This window comes from Malania oleifera, chromosome 1 (genome assembly GCF_029873635.1).
Source record: "Malania oleifera isolate guangnan ecotype guangnan chromosome 1, ASM2987363v1, whole genome shotgun sequence".
Lineage (NCBI taxonomy): Eukaryota > Viridiplantae > Streptophyta > Magnoliopsida > Santalales > Ximeniaceae > Malania > Malania oleifera.
This window is the reverse complement of record NC_080417.1, coordinates 48,231,715-48,250,384: the sequence shown is the minus strand read 5'-3', so window position 1 is coordinate 48,250,384 and position 18,670 is coordinate 48,231,715. Positions and strand designations below refer to the sequence as shown.

The 18,670-nt window shown below is 38.0% G+C and overlaps 2 protein-coding genes across 2 annotated transcripts; both read left to right on the top strand.

Moving 5' to 3' along the window:
• Positions 1 to 418: 418 nt before the first annotated feature.
• LOC131162613 (oligopeptide transporter 7-like) lies at positions 419 to 9,860 on the top strand. The gene is made up of 6 exons (XM_058119224.1): positions 419 to 629; positions 730 to 1,303; positions 7,573 to 8,142; positions 8,250 to 8,505; positions 8,774 to 8,956; positions 9,085 to 9,860. Exons 1-6 carry the CDS (start codon positions 593 to 595, stop codon positions 9,697 to 9,699), a joined length of 2,235 nt encoding a protein of 744 aa, XP_057975207.1. The 5' UTR covers positions 419 to 592; the 3' UTR covers positions 9,700 to 9,860.
• On the top strand, positions 9,824 to 15,148 carry LOC131162621 (calmodulin-lysine N-methyltransferase). The gene is made up of 7 exons (XM_058119231.1): positions 9,824 to 10,499; positions 10,596 to 10,779; positions 11,205 to 11,284; positions 12,781 to 12,841; positions 12,983 to 13,098; positions 13,788 to 13,920; positions 14,518 to 15,148. Exons 1-7 carry the CDS (start codon positions 10,400 to 10,402, stop codon positions 14,795 to 14,797), a joined length of 954 nt encoding a protein of 317 aa, XP_057975214.1. The 5' UTR covers positions 9,824 to 10,399; the 3' UTR covers positions 14,798 to 15,148.
• The last annotated feature ends 3,522 nt before the right edge of the window (positions 15,149 to 18,670 follow it).

The window sequence follows — 18,670 nt, the reverse complement described above, 5'->3', positions numbered from 1 at the left end:
CCAGCTAGGCAGCGGTGTTACGTACCCATCTTCTTTGACCCGATTCATTCGGATTAATGCATCCTCCCACTAAACTGGGACAAATACATCAGACACCATCCTAACGCTATGTCAGGGGAAAATTAATTTTTTTTTTCCCCCTTGGCTTTAGTCTTTTTCCTTGGATATTAATGAATATATAATCCATATGAAATTTACGTAAATTTAAATATAATATAATATATTATAATTTTTTAAATATAAATTTATAAAAATTTAAATTTAAAATTCAAATAAAATATAATTAATTTTAAAAATATCACATCAAAGTTAACATCAGGTGGGCTCATGCGCTGCCTCCCTCGCTAAACTTCAAAAATTAGGACCCACCCTCCCCTCGCCTCCTAATTTATAGTCAACATGAAAAGCTGCCTCCCCCAAAGAATGAGTAAAACAAATTACATATTATTTTTTATGTTAACAGATGATGCCATAAAATGGGAGACAGACATATCCTCCTGTTACATAATCTTATTTTTCCAACGAATTGGGGTTGGGTTGGGTTGGGGCGGAACAGCTAACCAACCTGGCTTCGTTGGCACACTAGCCGGAGATGAAAGCCGCCGGAGACCAAATCACATCTCCTCTCAGTAAGATCACGCAATTCCTGTTTCACTTACTTCTCTTAATTAATTTCTCCTCTTTCACATCACTCTTAACTAAGCTCTACTCCGTCCAATCATTGCTCAGTTCAGGGCACCTCGTCGCCCTCGCCACAGGACGATCCTACCGACGCCGACAACTCTCCCATCGAGCAGGTGGCCCTGACGGTCCCCGTCACCGACGACCCCACCCTCCCGGCAGTCACGTTCCGCACGTGGGCCCTCGGAACCCTCGCCTGCGTTCTGCTCTCCTTCCTCAACCAGTTCTTCTGGTACCGCCGGGAACCCCTCTCCATCACCGCCGTGTCGGCACAGATCGCCGTCGTTCCCCTCGGCCGCCTGATGGCGGCGGCCATCACGGACCGGGTCTTCTTGAAAGGGAAAAAGTGGGAGTTTACTCTGAATCCGGGTCCCTTCAACGTTAAGGAGCACGTGCTGATCACTATATTCGCGAACTCCGGCGCCGGCAACGTGTACGCAATCCACGCGGTGAGCGCGGTGAAGCTGTTCTACAAGAAGGAGATGGCGTTTGGGACGGCGCTGATGCTGGTGGTGACGACGCAGGTGCTGGGGTTCGGGTGGGCGGGGCTGTTCCGCCGCTACCTGGTGGAGCCGGCGGCGATGTGGTGGCCGCAGAACCTCGTGCAGGTCTCTCTATTCAGGTGCGTGCGGCTCCACTGATCAAATCAAATTTGTGCGGTATGTCTGTGTGCCACGTGTTCTTCAGTATAAAGAATCTAATGGTAGTAATAACAGGATTTGACCGCAGAATCTAATGAGTTACAAGAGACTACCCAAACAAGATCAACCAGGAGAAATCAATTATAATAGTTAGACTTGTTGGTGCTAGAAAATTTTCTAAATGTATATGTTTAATATTTTTTATGATTAAGATTCGGGTCATGAATTTATGACTCGTAAGAGATACAAATATATGTAAATTCTATTGTAAAATGACCTTCAACTCAATATATTAATTCAACTAGCACAATGCTAAACAACACAATCTCATTTTATCCCCTTTCCTTTTCTCTCTCTATTAATTTCATCTTCCTTTGATAAATTCCCTTCTATCTCGCTTTTAATATGTGTTTATTCATTGACCTTCTTCTCTCTTCCCCCCTCCTCCTACAAATTCCTTCCATTTTTTTCAATTCCGACCTCTTTTCCATAGGGGACCCTCATGCAATAAAATATCTTTCCATACAACTCTAACTAAGACTGGCATAATTAGTCCATTATCACCGAATCCACTATCTTCATAACCAATCACACCCCACCACATCTTAAAAGATGTTTGTTACCCAAATTAATTAGGCATTTTTGGCACGCCCTAGGAAAGGCTCTATACCATCAATTACTAGAGGTATATAACAGATTATTAGTAGAGATACCATATTGCTAATGTCAACCAGATTTACCAATATTGATTTGGTGGCAGTTCAACAATAAATTGCGGAAGAAAATTTTCATGTTCTTTCTCACAACTTTTACTAGGTAGTAATTGGGATAAAGACAGTGGTTGACAATTTGAAAGGTGAAATAAAATCCTAAATGAAGAATATATGGAAAAAAGTGTTTGCCAATATAGGATCCACAACACAAACTCCTATTGCGGCTTGCCGATAATCCTTCTATTGGTGTGGTAAAACCATCGCTAAAAACTATTGTGATCCATATGGTTTCAGCCAACCTGCCCTTTGTTAGGTTTACCCCCGCCACACCTTATTGCCTAGTCACCTTAGCAACTAAAAGGGAAGATCACCTAGGCAAGATGGATCACTTATTGCCCACTTGTCTAAAGAGTTACAAGGGACTACCCAAACAAGATCAAACAAGAGAAGTCAATTATAATAGTTAGACTTCTTAGTGCTAGAAAACTTTCTAAATGTATTTTTAATTTTTTTATAATTAAGATCAATGTCATGAATTTATGATTTGTAATCGTAGAATTGTTGTAGGTTTGACTTGTAAGAGATACAAATATGTGTAAATTCTATTGTAATAGGACCTTCAACTTAATATGTTAATTCAACTAACCCAAAGCAAAGCATCCCTGTTGAATAATTGGGTAAAATGGAAGGCCTAAACTCAATGATAGGTCTCTCCCTCTATTTACAATATATGTCAAGTACAATAAGAATAACCATAATACCCTTACTAACGTACACTTATTACAAACCAAACTCTAACAATTAATAATAATGCTAAATGACTAAATAACCATTAACACTCCCCCTTAAGCTGAAGCATATATATCATATGCTCCTAGCTTGTTACAACTGAATTTCACACGAGCACCTCCCAAGGATTTAGTGAATGAATAAGCAAGCTGAAACTCAAACTTCACAGGAGTAGTTGTAATGAGCTTCTATACAAGTTTCTCTCAAATAACATGGCAATCAACTTCAATGTGCTTTGTCCGCTTATGGAAGATAGGGTTGGAGGCAATATGAATAGCAGCTCGATTATCATATATCAACTCCATAAGTTGAGAATGTGGAAAACCTAGTTCTTTCAACATGTTCTTCAACCAAACAAGTTTACATGTAGTGTGTTCCATAGCCTATATTCTAACTCAGCACTCGAATTAGCCACCACATTTTGTTTCTTACTTTTCCAAGATACCAATTTACCACCGACAAAGATATAATAAGCGGTTGTGGATCCTCAATTGGAAGGGAACTCGACCCAATTTGCATCTGCATATCCCTGAATATGAGTCTGATCTCGATCCTGATATAAGAGACCTCTCCTTGGTGCACCTTTGAGATATCTCAAAATGCGAATTACTACATCCCGGTGACTTATTCTCGGGGAATCGAGAAACTGACTCACAAAGCTTGTTGCAAAGGATATATTTGGTTGGGTGATTGTGAGATAATTCAACTTTCCAACAAGTCTCCTGTACCGACTTGGGTTGTGCAACAAATCACCTATATCTAACATTAACTTAATATTGGGATCCATGGGTGTATCAAAAAGTTTGGATCCCAACAACCCTGTCTCATCTAAAAGATCAAGAACATATTTTCCCTGTGACAAGAAAATATAATTCTCGTACAAGATATCAATACTTCTATACTCAAGAAGTACTTCAATGGTCCCAAATCCTTGGGTTGAAACTTACTTTGTAGGAAAATCTATAGGTCTTGGATGCCTCAATCATCATCACTAGTGATCACAATGTCATCCATATATACAATAAGAAAAATACTTCCAGATGGAGTATGATGATAAAAAACAGAGTTATCTACTGAACAACGATGAAGGTCAAACTCAAGTACTACAACACTATGTTAATGGAGATAATTCAGGCAATTAAGCTGTAAATAATGCTGAAAATCTGGCAACATTTAAATGTTGAAAATCAGGCAATTAGGCTGTAAATAATGTTGAAAATCTGGTAGCATTTAAGTGCTAAAAGTTAGGCAACAATTATGTAAATCTCTTCTATATAATGAACGCAAACCTGATGGAAAGGGCATTCAGACCAAAATTAACTTGGTATCAGAGTTGGTTTTTAGGAGGTTCTAGGTTCTAGTCTTGCCCGCATTTGTTCCATGGTGTTCTCTCCATGTGTTGTTAGGCTGCATGTGCGAGGAAGTGTTAAAAAACTTAATATACATTGTTGGCCCATAATCTAACATCTTAAGCTTTTAGGTGAAGTGGTAATTTAACACACTAAAATGCCCAAACCATGCCTTTGGAGATTATTTTGATCCATACAATGATTTATTAAGTCTACATACTGAACGTGACTCCCCCTAAGCAATAAACCTAGGTGGTTGCTCCATATATACCTCCTCATGAAGATCACCATGTAGGAAAGCATTCTTCACATCTAATTGATATAGAGGCCAATGACAAGTCGTGGCTAAAGAAATGAATAAACATACTGAGGCAAGTTTAGCAACCGGAGAGAATATGTTTGAATAATACAAACCATACACATGAGTATACCCCTTAGCAACAAAGCGGGCCTTAAAACAAGCCACATAACCATCAGGATTGACTTTCATAGTGTACACCCAGCGACAACCAACCACAGACTTATAAGAAGGAAGAGGTACCAAATCCCAAGCATCATTATCATGTAGTGCACGCATCTCGTTAACCATTGACATCCTTCACCCAGAATGGGATAGGGCTTCAGAAATAGATTTTGTAAGAGCAACGAAAGACAAGTACTATCAAATAGTAATAAGAGGGTGGCAAGAAATCATAACAAGCAAAATTAGAGATCGGATGTTGGGTACAAGTGCGTTTACCTTTTCAAACAGCTGCAGGAAGATCAACATCATAGGAAATAAGACGAAAACATATTTTTGGCATGCCTTGTGAAACCCTCTATACCATCAATTACTAGTTGTATATGACAGATTATCAGTAGAGACACAATCTTGTCGATGCCAACCCAACTCACCAATGTTGATTTGGTGGCAATTCAGCAATAAATTGCTAAAGAAAATTTTCATGTTTTTTCTCACAACTTTTACGAGGTAGTAATTGTGATGAAGCCAATTGTTGACAATTAAAAGGTGAAGTGAGATCCTAAATGGAGAATATGCGAAAAAATATTTTTGGCAATATAGGATCCATAACATAAACTTCTGTTGCAGCTTGCCCACAATCCTTATATTGGTGCGGCCAAACCATTGCTAATAACTATTGTGATCCATATGGGTTCAACCAACCTGCCCTTTGTTAGGTTTACAGAAAAGGCAAGTGTTGTTCTCTCCATGACTTCCTCTTGGCCGAACCATCATCTATGATGATTTTGAATTTATTACAACTCATCGAGGGTTATTGAAATCCTTTGATGGATGTCATTGACTATGAGTATAACGAGAATCTTTTGTTGGTTGATTATGTAAAAGAAGAGAAGAGCCTGAGCCTGCCATTAATTAAAGTTTTAATGATCTTGAGAGCAAAGAGTACCTCAATGATCACAAGGGTCCCAAGTAGGTTGATTGTACTATCTTGACTCCCTATGTTGAACCTATGATAATAAAGTAAGACCTAATGTAGATGTGGGAGCATTCAGCTTCAAACACAAGAATCACTCTTCGGCTTGGTCTAAATTTGCTATAGGATAATTGAATCTTATCCTCGATCTTTGATTGGTCAAGCGTATTTTAAGGCTAACATATTTGAAGGGCATTATTCATTTATGTGGTAGATAGAAAATTATGAGGATGAGTCTATTGTCCATACTCTTAAGAGGTAATGATGTAACCCAAGTCGAACATTGCCTAGGGTACAAGGCAATTGTTAAGGCAAACCATTCTATCTCTTAGTTGCCCTAACAACTAAAAGGAAAGGTCATCTACGTGAAGGGAACTACTTTTCACCCAGTTGCCATAATGACTAAGAAGGTCGCCCAGGTGAAGCAAACCACTTATTTCCTAGTTTCCTAGGAACTAAAAGGAAGGTCACCCAAGCGAGGGGATCACTTATCGCCCAACCATCCAAGGAATTACAAAAGCCTACCCATGCGAGACTAGAGGGGAGAAGTTAACTATAATAATTAGGCTTCTTAGTGCTTTTGGAATTTATGTTTAATGCTTTTATGATTAGGATTAATGCCCTAAATTTATGATTTGTAACCATAGGGTGTACGTTACATATGAAGTTGAACATTAGACGGAGCATGTACTAGACTTAAATTTTTTGGCTCGCATGGCAAGGTTTGCCATCCTAGGCTTGTTTCCAAGACCAATTAAATTGTCTTAGGTCGTTTATGCATTAAGGGGGCTTTGGTTTTTCCTTGAAGATCCTCATTATTTGATATTGTTGCATGGATACTCTCCCTAGTCATGCAAGATCATATTTTCAAAGTTTTGTCTGGGCTTTGGGGACACCTACATAGGTACTGTAGCATGATTAACCATTAGGGTGGTTGGTCATTATATATGCATTATGGGTCTATCTAAGGGGTGATATCTCATGACCATTCAAGAAGAAGATAGACAACAGATATTGATATGCATTGTGGAGTGTAAATTCAAGCCAAGAGGGGGAGTTTATGAGGGATTCACAGCTCATTGTATTTTCTTTATACTTTGATAACAACGAAACTCTTGCCACATTGTCTGTGGACATAGGCCTAGTGCCAAACCATGTTAATTTCTTGTGCTATGGTGGTTTGATTTTATTTATTTCTTGCAATTTTAACTTATCACTTTGCCAATTGCAGTATGGGTGATCCCTGTGGCAAAGAAAATAGTATGTGATCTTTGAAAGCCTCTGCTGACTCAACTCAGGAAAGCCTTGTCACAATGCTGTTTGGGGTTGCTTATAAGTTATATAGAATCCTTTGTTCTTGTTTTGCTTTACCAACCATGTACGCCCTTCTCAATGCCAAATCCACACTGCCTTCTTGAATCTTCAAAATTCAAGCTTCAAAGTACCTTCACGTTTACCCTTACAATTCTTTCAACTGCACAGACACAATCTGTACCGTTTTATAATCATTCACTGCTGTTACAGTGCTCAAATCACAATGCTGAACTGCCTTCAGTTCTTCATTTTATGAGAATGATACCTTATATTGTACCACTTTGCCTGAGCATTTTTGTTTCCGATATATTTCTGTATAAGTAGTCAAGTATTACTAAAATTTTCTGTCGACTAAAACCATATCATGGCCAAATCAAAACTAGAACTGTCATATATTCACAATGATTTCTATTCCTGCACATGAACACATTTATTAGAAAGAGCATGATTCAAATGTGACCTTGGTTGTAAGGGCCTTCTCTTCACATTCACGTGCAGAACTCATACAACTTGTTTTGAGTCCCTGCGCCAAAACTCTCGTATTGTAGTCAAGCTGTATATCATCAAGCAAAATTTAGCCAGTAGTTGGTAATTAATACTGTTACTCTTCTTATTTTTGTGACAAATATGATGAAACTGCATGTTGCAGGGCATTACACGAGAAAGATAAGAGGCCTAAAGGTGGATTAGCACGGACTCAGTTCTTCCTCATTGCCTTCATCTGCAGCTTTGCTTACTATGTCTTTCCAGGCTACCTTTTTCCAATGCTAACCTCCCTCTCCTGGCTATGTTGGATATTCCCTACTTCTGTCGTAGCCCATCAGCTTGGATCAGGACTCCACGGTCTTGGAATTGGTGCCATTGGATTTGACTGGTCCAGCATATCCTCTTACCTCGGAAGCCCATTGGCAAGCCCGTGGTTTGCTACTGTCAACATTGGTGTTGGTTTTGTGGTTACTATGTATGTTATTACCCCACTTGTCTACTGGCTCAATGTCTACAAGGCCAAGACATTTCCCTTATTCTCAGATTCCCTATTTACATCTATGGGCCAAAAGTACAATATCTCGTCCATTGTCGACTCAAAGTTCCACCTTGACATTGAGGCCTACAAGCGCGAGGGCCCTCTTTACATCAGCTCCTTGTTTGCCATGACCTATGGTGTCGGTTTTGCTTGCCTCTCTGCCACTGTTGTTCATGTATTCCTCTTCCATGGGAGGTCAGACACATTTCTAGGATCTTTGAGAATTGAAATGATTCATAATTTGGCATGTGCATTATGGTTTGTTTCAATTCAAAGTTATACTCACCATTTTAAGGGTTCAGTGAAATATGGCAGCTAAGCAAGTCCGCTTTCCAAGAGAAGAAGATGGATGTGCATATGGAACTCATGAAGAAATATAGCCAAGTTCCTCAGTGGTGGTTCATGTGCATCCTCTTGGTAAACATCATGGCAACCATATTTATGTGCGAGTACTACAAGGACCAACTCCAATTGCCATGGTGGGGCATACTGCTAGCCTGCGGTCTTGCCATGTTTTTCACCCTCCCAGTTGGCGTCATTACTGCCACAACAAATCAGGCATGGCTGTGTAATACTTACAAAATTCCCCTATTTTTCTTTCTGTAATACTATGAGTTTGGTTATCTTCAGTTACTTTGGCCTTTTCCACACTCATCCACGTAGTCTTGAGTTCAGCTGAAATTTGATTGAGGACCAAGAGTGGTTCATAAATTTCCTCGCTGTGCATAATTATTGACGTTTATCAAATTCTCTGTATGTTCATGTATATATATGATCTGAAGTTAGTAGTTTTCTAACAGAGTCTTTCTTGGTGTTGGGTAAACAGACTCCGGGTCTGAATGTGATCACAGAGTATATCATTGGGTATCTGTATCCAGGATTTCCCGTTGCAAACATGTGTTTTAAAGTGTATGGATACATAAGCATGAAACAGGGAATCACCTTCTTGCAGGACTTCAAGCTTGGTCATTACATGAAAATTCCCCCCAGAACTATGTTCATGGCACAGGTGAAATCCCCTCTATTCCTCCCATCAAGTAGGAAAAAATAAAAGACAAATTTCCGACTACGAAAATAATTACAACTTCTAATTCATGACTGATCTTCAAACTTTTCATGATATTATCTTGTGATCAGGTTGTTGGTACCATGGTAGCAGCATTGGTGCATGTGGGAACAGCTTGGTGGCTCATGGACACTGTCCCGGCTATATGTGACAGAGCATTGCTTCCAGCAGGCAGCCCGTGGACTTGCCCCGGCGATCATGTCTTCTACGATGCCTCGGTCATCTGGGGCCTTATTGGACCTCGGAGGATTTTTGGTGATCTCGGGTACTACTCTGCCGTCAACTGGTTTTTCCTAGCTGGGGCTATCGCTCCTCTCCTGGTTTGGCTTGCACACAAGGCCTTCCCAAACAAGCGCTGGATTAGACTCATCACAATGCCTGTGCTGTTGGGTGCAACAAGCCAAATGCCTCCGGCCACCGCCGTGAACTACACCAGCTGGATTATCATTGGGTTCCTCTCGGGGTTCGTCGCCTATCGGTTCTACCGCGGCTGGTGGAGTCGGCGCAACTATGTGCTGTCTGGGGCACTGGATGCTGGATTGGCCTTCATGGGGGTTTTGTTGTATTTGTGTTTGGGGATGGAGCATGTGAGTTTCAACTGGTGGGGAGGGGATGCAGATGGATGCTCCCTGGCTTCTTGTCCCACGGCCAAAGGGGTTTCTGTCAAAGGTTGTCCAGTTTCCTGAGTAAATTACATGTGCGGAACTAGCAATTGATTCCTATTTGTATTTGTATGATTCTTTGTTGGGTGTAGAAATTTGTGAATAGACGTACAATACCCACGTTGGGAAGTTGCGATTGTTTTATCAAATATAATTCTACTAAAAATATTAATCTTTGTGGTACAGTGTCATTTTCTCCCTTTTGTTGTCTCTGTTGACCTGCGAAACTGCCTTGTTTTTGTGAAATTATCAATCTAATTGTGCTCGATTGGGAGCACTTTACTGCATCACGCTATTGCTTTGGCTGGCACTAGGCGGCATGGGATTCACCCCATCTCTTTCTTCTTTGCCAGACACAATTTATTTGTTAAGAAAAAATACAGGCGAGGGGGAGTTCAATTCAACCTTCAATTACTTCTTCTCAATTTTCATTCTTCTCAAGTATTTTGACGGAATATCTCATCAAATTCACATGTTCACATGTTTTCCAGCTGATGAATAGCTTAATCCCATCAAGACATTTTCCTCCTCCCCTCTGTAGTGTGAATTCATATCTATTGTTGTTTCGAAAGAGACTTTCTGGAGATCGATCAGTGCACGGACAACTCTGTGACTGTTATCCGAAGAAGAGGATTAATGAGGATTCAAAACGGTGCCGTATTGGGTGTCCACGCTTTTCTCATATGATTGCCCAAACCCTGGACACCTCCAGGGAGTGCCAACCATGGAGATTAGTAGCGATCCCCCAGCGAAGGCGGCTGCGTCTCTGAGGTGGGCCATCCTTCGCCACGTCTTTCTTCGTCGTCCCTCTTCTTCAAACCTTGGTCGGTACCCCTCTTTCTCTCTCTCTGGCTCTTGCTGGGATTGTGAATCTTGAAAATGATCTCCTTTTGGTTTCTGTTGATGAACATCTGTTGTAGATGACGACCAATCTCAGAATTGCATCAAGCGCATCTCGAGGAAGACAACGCAGGGCTTCAACTTGATTCCCTCTCAGCTACAACATTCAGCTCCTTTGTCAAAATCAAACCACTCGAGTGGTTCCAGGGACGCTAGTGTGTGCTACACATTGCCCATTCCCAGTTCGCCCAAGCTCTTCCTAACGTGAGTTGGAGATTTCAGATTTGCCCATCTTTCTGTTTTTGGGTTTTAGTGTATGAAGCTCTTCACACTCACCCAATTATACTTGAGGATATATTTGGATCAGTGAGAGAGAATGAAAAGAAAATAAGAAAGAAATGAATTTTTTATTATTTTTTCTTTAGATATAATATCATTAAAAATGAAAATTTATTAAAGCTTAATTGAAAATTAAGAATATTTAAACCTTAGAAAAACCTGGTGACTAATTTACTAAATATTTTATTTTCTTTCTCATTTTTCTTGAAGACTAAATAAGATTCCTCTTTTTTTTTTTTTTTTTTTCATGTTTTCTATGTTCCAATGAAGCATTAAGGAGATACTAGTAAATTTTATTTGCAATAACAAATGTCAAATGTGTTGGATGGCATGTGTGGAATGTGATGCAGCCAAAGAGTGGACAACTGTGCCAACCTGAATGATTTTGAGATCAGTAACAAGTATGATATTGACAACACTGGACTTGTTTGTAAGTTGTCTTTGTGCTTCACCAGTTTTTTTCTCTTGAAGAATTCATGCTCGCAGGAGGACTTTTGTTGAATATTTTGTAGCTTCAAAACATTTACTATGATTTCTGATGCTGAGATTCAAATTCTTCAAGTGGATAAAAGTGAGATATATTTCTGATTTATCATTAAAAAAAATTCTGGATTTAGTGAAATGAATTTTCAAACATTTAAGGTAAATTTTTGGGTATCCCTTGTTATTTGCAAGGATTGGTTCTGCCTGTATGTGAATTTGACGATTTTACATCATGTTGTTTATCACAAGTTGGTGTCTTGGTGATGGCAAAATCATAAAAAAAATCTGGGTTCTGTGAAGTGAAATTTTTTGGACACAGTTAAGAGAATTTTATTGGCTGTCTTGCAAGGATTGGTTCTAATTGTATATGAATTTGAGGATTCTATATGTTCTTGATCCCAAGAGTATGATTACAAAGTCTTTGTATCTGTGTTTTACATGTAGAATTTCCTTTGGTGGGTTTGTTCTTGCAATAATAAAAGGTTATGGGTTTCAAACGACCTAGTTTGGAGATAAATTCAAGTGCAAAACAGTCAAGTGTAAGAGTGAATCCACGTATAGTCAATTCTCTAAGCCCCAGTTTATATTGGATATTTCGAGGAGGTATTTCATTTGTACAGGGCATTAAATATCTTTGTATTAAAATTCCTTTCTTTGTTGCATCTCAATGAGCTTGTACTGTGCCACCAACCACCAACCTTTTAAATAATGGAATTCATTATTATTATAAAGGTTGGATTTATAAATTCCTAATAAGATATCCAAACAAGATATCTATACCCTGAGTTTTGTAAAAACAAAAATTTAAAATGCTTTCACTTTAGAAATTCCTGCAATGTACGGTACACTCATAAAAGAATTCTTTATTAAGTTCTTTAATCCCAAATTAAAAAAATTAGGATATTTCAAAGTGGGGGATTAAGAATCCAAATTTCCTTTTTGTCCTGCTTATGAGTTAGCTTCCTCATTTGTGATCATTTGACTGCGAGGGACAATCATATTTATTTCTTTATGCAAGTTGTCTTGTGCAAAGCCTAATAACTCTTTGTCATGGTGGTGTGGAATCAATTTTGAGATAATGGCAGTTGGAGGGGTATACAACAACAACAACAAAACCAAGCCTTAGTCCCACTAAGTGGGGTCGGCTATATGAATCCTTTTCCGCCAATTTATGCGATCATGGACCATTTCTTAGTTGGAGGGGTATCAATAGTGTAAATTGTCAAGTTATGAATTACCAAAGAAGAATTTGGATGTTATTCAATGGAAATCTAGCATGAATTCTATCAAATTCTCATTAACTGCCCTTGATCATTTATCACTGCTTATGTTGTGGTGCTTCTTGTGCTGTTATATGGGCTGAGCATTTTTCTTATATGATTTTGACAATTGTTTGCTTTTTATAGTTTGTGCTTACTAAGTTTACATTATCTTCTTTTACAGGTCATTGGCCGTCGGAAGATGTCCTTGCTTATTTCTGCTTGTCACACGAGGGCATGTTTAGGTTTGTAAAATGATGTATGTTAATTAATGTTCTAGTTTGTTCATGACAGCCCTACATGTTCTTGTGATTGCTACAATTGGCAGGGAATGCTTTTTGTCTCATTTCTTTTTATTATTTCAATTCACTTCTCTAATCTTTCAGGTCCAAAAGAGTCATTGAACTTGGATCAGGCTACGGTTTAGCTGGATTAGTTATTGCAGCTGCCACTGAGGCTACCGAAGTTGTAATATCAGATGGGAACCCACAAGTTGTTGATTGTATCCTGCTAAATTGTTTGTGCTAGTTGTTCATCTGTGGTGAATTCTTATTTAATTCATTAGGTTTGTGAGGACTAACTGATAGCATAGTTCTGCCATAGAGCATGAAATGAGGGTGATGACACATCATAGGATTGTACTGGATTTTTGGGGTAGTAACAGCTAGATTAGCAACTAAGGGAGTATCATAATATGATTATATCAAACCTCCCATTATTATTGCAGAGGGGTATTATGACTGATAGGGTTGAGTTATATAAGTGTTTTCATTTTGTCGCCTAAAACCCCAAGTTTTGAACCATTCAATAGAGTACTTTTAATTCTTCTATTCAAGTAAGGGTACCAAAACTGAGGCAGCTTAAACAACAATGCGTTGTGTAATTCTTTCTGGTATTGTTGAATTTCTTATTCTCTATTTGTTATATGCTGTTCTGAATTGTAACCAGTTTTTGAATAAAAATCTTTGCTACTATAGGCGGAATTTAGAATTAGTTGTTGGTAGGTCATATGTTTCAGAATTTAGATTTGATGGCTCAAAATATCCTCCATATTCACTACTATACTAAACCTTCATTAAACTAATATGGAAGCATTTTCACTTCCTAATTTTAATAAAAAATTAATTTATAGTTTTCTTTTTTTCTTTTTCTTTTTTCGTTGGGTTTACATTGGAAGCCCTTAATATCCAGATATTCAGCATAATATTGAGGCTAACTCTGAAGCCTTTGGTGGTACAACGGTGAAGCCCCTGATTTTGCATTGGAATCAGGAGGAACCCTCAAATATTTCTGGCTCTTTTGATGTAGTCATTGCCAGTGACTGGTAATTCTGCACTCTCTTTAAACCTTTATCATAATAAAATATTATTCTAGCACTGCTATTTCTAGACTGGAAGTGGAAAAAGTGAAGAGAATAATCAAATGTGTACCCATTGTTTATGTACCTAAATTACTTTTCTTGCTGGGGAATGTTCCTAAATTATGAAGCTGATGCTATCTGATTCCAGATTGTCTGATATTAAGACAATTTTGGGTGTTCGCTTGACGGTCATGGTGGATCCAACCTTTGCATAGACTCAACACTCCACATCCTCAAATATCTATATGATGGATGCTTTATTGTTTTTTTTTTCTTTAATATTTTATTCCACAAATTTATAATTGAGTCCAGAGGTCCTTGGGGTGAGAATGCCAGTTATCTCATTTTTGGTTTAGTCCTTGATGAGTTGGAGATGTCTATGCATCTTAGTTTTCTAACTAATGACAAAAGCCAGTTGTAAGTTGTAATGGGTACATGAACATGATGCACAAAAACTTTCATATGAAAGCACTCATTGAAACACTTCTTCTTGTCTTCTTGCTGAGGTTATTTCCTATCAGAATTTGTGACTTAAACGTCAGTTGTATGGCATTTTGACAGCACTTTCTTTGAGGAATTCCACAAAAGCCTTGCTCGAACTGTCAAAAGCTTGTTAACAAAGGCAGGGCCCTCTGAAGCTGTATTTTTCAGCCCGAGAAGGGGCAACTCATTGGACAAATTTCTGGAGGAAATCAAAGAGAGTGGCATGCATTATAGCATAACTGAGAACTATGAGACACAGGTCTGGAGGCATCATCAGAGGTTTGTAAATGGTGATGACTCCTGGCCCAACTATGAAGAAGATCACTGCTATCCATTGTTGGTCAGAATTACACACTGATATCTGGAATCCATTTTCTAGGTGATTGATATTTTGATTATTTGGTTAGCTTCCTTTTAAGGTTGATTGACCTGTGTATGCTAGTTCTTCCTGGATCTTTAGAATATCATGTGCGCACTGTTACATTGTCTAGTTCACTGAGTCCTGGAGACATTTCTATTGTACATTGTTCACCACCACACTATTTTGTAGGTCTTTTACAGATTCAGTTTTTGCCAATTGTAAAGGAAATCATTGGGTCTTTGTTTTTTTCCCTTGATCTTTTCTAGCTGGGAATTGCATATTTTAACTTAATATTAGGTGAGTGCACCAACACTTTTTTTGACATGGAAAAAAGATTCCTTATCACCATCTGGGCATCAAATTGTATGTCAAAAAGGTTTTTGATGTAGCTGCCCTCGAGTAAACAAAGATGAAAAGGCCCTCCACCAGGAAGATGATGCCAGAGAATGCCAAAAGCGACTTGATGCTCTTTGGACCAATTGAGGTAGAACTAAACAGGAAGTGGGAAGCTTATTGTCCTGTTTTCATTTTTTTATTTTTTATTTTATTGTTTGAATCTTTGCTGTTACGCAAGGGCAAATATAAATTTTGCTATCCTGTTGCACTAGCTTCTTCTGTGAGCCAGTTTTGGTACAGGTGAATGTTGCAGCTTAGACTGAAAGGGCAGTTGTTCTACCATCAAGATTAGCTTTTAGCAAATGCATGCCTCTGTACTAACAAACACCAAGACTAGCGAACCAAAATTTTTTTCATGCAGTAATTATGATGTCCATGACAGACTACATGCTACATCAAATGCTTAATCTATGAACAGAGTTTGTATGCTACATCAAAAGATTAATGGACTGGGATAGTTGTTGTGCGGTAATTATGATGTCCACGAATGGGGAAAGTTTTGGTCCCAAATGTTGTGTTGGATGTGAGGGATCACTCTCACCCCCAACGTGGTGTTTGGCAACCCACAACTAGGAATGCTCCCTAGAAATTAGAATCTGAATGTTTTCATTCTAAATAGGAATTAGATTTTGGTTTTATTCCAATTCTTTCTCATTCTAATAAACTATTGGAGTGAAATCGAGGGACTTGAGGTGGGCCTTAGAGAGAGCCCTTAGGTCCTCACCTCTTGGCTCTATAATGGAGAATAGGTTGTGCTGGACACCTCACTTGTATCAAACACCAATACTACAACTAATGTTATTGAATATATAAAAAATTAAAGTAATGCAGAAACTTATAAAAGATAGTAAAAAAAAAAAAGCCAAGACAAGAATTTGACGAGGTTTGGTGCATAATTACCTATGTCCTCAGACGTTGATGATCAATCTACTACTTATTGACAAAATATAACTTTGACAAAATATAACTTTGAGATGTGTTTTACAAATGAAGAGTTGAGCTCTTTATATAGTTTTAACCTCAAGTCTAAAACACACTTCTCACTTATGTGGGATAAATAATGAAAAAATTCAAAACAACTTTTCTACTAATGTGAAACTTTTCTACCAATGTAGGGACCAAAAATAACAAATCTCCACCTTGACTATAAATTCAACAAATTTTTTAGTCACCAACATTCTCTGGAGTTCCACATCATCGGCGCCTTCCAAAAATATTCAGACTTGTAGGATATTGATCAAGTCCAAACAATGTTTGAACTTGATTGTTGTTACAGTCTCAGTCAATATATCTGCGGGATTTTCAGTTGTAACAATCTTCTGAAAAAGTATCTTACCTCCATTAATAATATCCTGCATAAAATGAAATCGAACGTCGATGTGCATCGTTCGTGTATGATAGATTTGGTTCTCTACCAAATGAATAGTATTCTGACTATCACAGAACATAACAATATGTTTTTGAACAACTCCCAAATTTTCAAGTAAACCCTACAACCAAATAACTTCCTTAATAGCCTTTGAAACTGTCATGTACTCTGCTTCTATTGTAGACAAGGTAATGGTAGACTGTAAGGTAGACCTCCAACTCACTGGACCATTAGCAAATGTAAAAAACATATCTAGTAGTTGATCGATGTTTATCCAAATCTCCTGCAAAATCATAATCCATATATCCAACAACTTGTTGATCAATAATATTATTTTTCTCAAATACTATACCAACATCAATCGTATTCATAATATATCTCAAAATCCATTTCACAACTTGTCAATGTTCTTTACCCGAATCATACATATACCTGCTCACCATACTAACAACTTGTCAAATATCAGGTCTAGTAAAAACCATTGCATACATTAGACTTCCAACAACACTTGCATAAGGAACCTGTGACATATACTTACGTTCCTTGTTTGATTTAGGAGATAAAGCTGCACTAAGTTTGAAATGAGGAGTAAGAATAGGGCTTATTGGTTTTGACTACTTAGACATGCCAAAACTCTGTACTACCTTCTTCAAATATTGTTTCTGAGACATACTAACTCTTCCTCTGATTTTGTTTCTACGAATCTGTATGCCAAGTATCTACTTTACTTCACCAAGATCTTTCATTTCAAACTCTTGATTTAACTGACTTTTTAACTTGTTGATTTCTTCCATATTCTTTGAAACTATCAACATATCATCAATATACAAGAGTAGATATATAGAAGATCCATTTTGTAGTCTGCGAAAATAAACACAATGATCATATTTATTTCTGATGTACTTGTGACCTATCATAAATTGATGAAATCGTTTGTACCACTATCTTGGAGACTATTTTAAACCAAACAACGATTTCCAAAATTTACATACCCAATTTTCTTTTCCAGCAACCTGAAATCCATCTGACTGAGTCATATAGATTTCCTCTTCCAAATCACCATGTTAAAATGTAGTTTTTACATCGAGCTGAACTAGTTCAAGATCAAATTGTGCTACTAAAGCCAATAAAATTCGAATGGAAAAATGTTTAATAACAGGAGAAAATACCTCATTATAATCAACGCCTTCATTATGTGCGCAGCCCTTAGCTACCAATCTAGCTTTAAAGAGAACATTATTTGCATATGAAAATCTTTCTTTCTTTACATAAAACCATTTGCAACCAATTGCTTTCTTACCCTTGGGAAGTTAGGCTAGCTCTCAAGTCTGATTCTGATGAAAAGACTGAATTTCTTCATCCATCACTCTTTTCCACTTGTTTGATTCAGAGTTACTCATTGCTTTTTTGAAAGTGTAAGGAACATTATCATCCACAACTGGAAGTGTATAAGCCACCATATCAGTACACCTAGCAAGTTTTCAAATTTCTCATCTTGGCCTCTGAGAGACAATTGATTCTTGTTGCTGTAAAGATTCTAGACTTGAAATCTTTCTTCTTGTTCACTATTCCCCACCATAACTGGAGAGTTACCATGTGTAGTCTCATTTCTCATTGGGTTTACCAAAATAGTCTCAACCTCCACCTGTTGTTGAGTACCATTGGTCTTCTCTTCAAATCGTGACTCCTTGCGTATTGTCTTCTTCATAATCGCAAGTTCATCAAAAGTTACATCCTTGCTTAAAATCATTTTTTTTTTGTCTATAGACACCAAAGACGGTATCCTTTGACTCTTGCACTTATCCCCAAGAATATTACTTTCTTGACTCTTGGATCCAACATAGATTCTTTAACATGATGATAAGTCATAGTACCAAATACATGTAAAGAATCATAATCACTAGCAGACTTTCTAGACCATATCTCATAGGGTGTTTTTCCTCCTATTGCAGATGATGGTAGACGGTTGATGATATGACACACATATTTAAGAGTCTCAACCCAAAACCTTTTTTCCAACCTAGCATTAGACAATATACATCGAACTTTCTCCAGTAAAGTCCGATTCATGGGCTCTGTCACCCCATTCTGCTGTGGTGTATCTT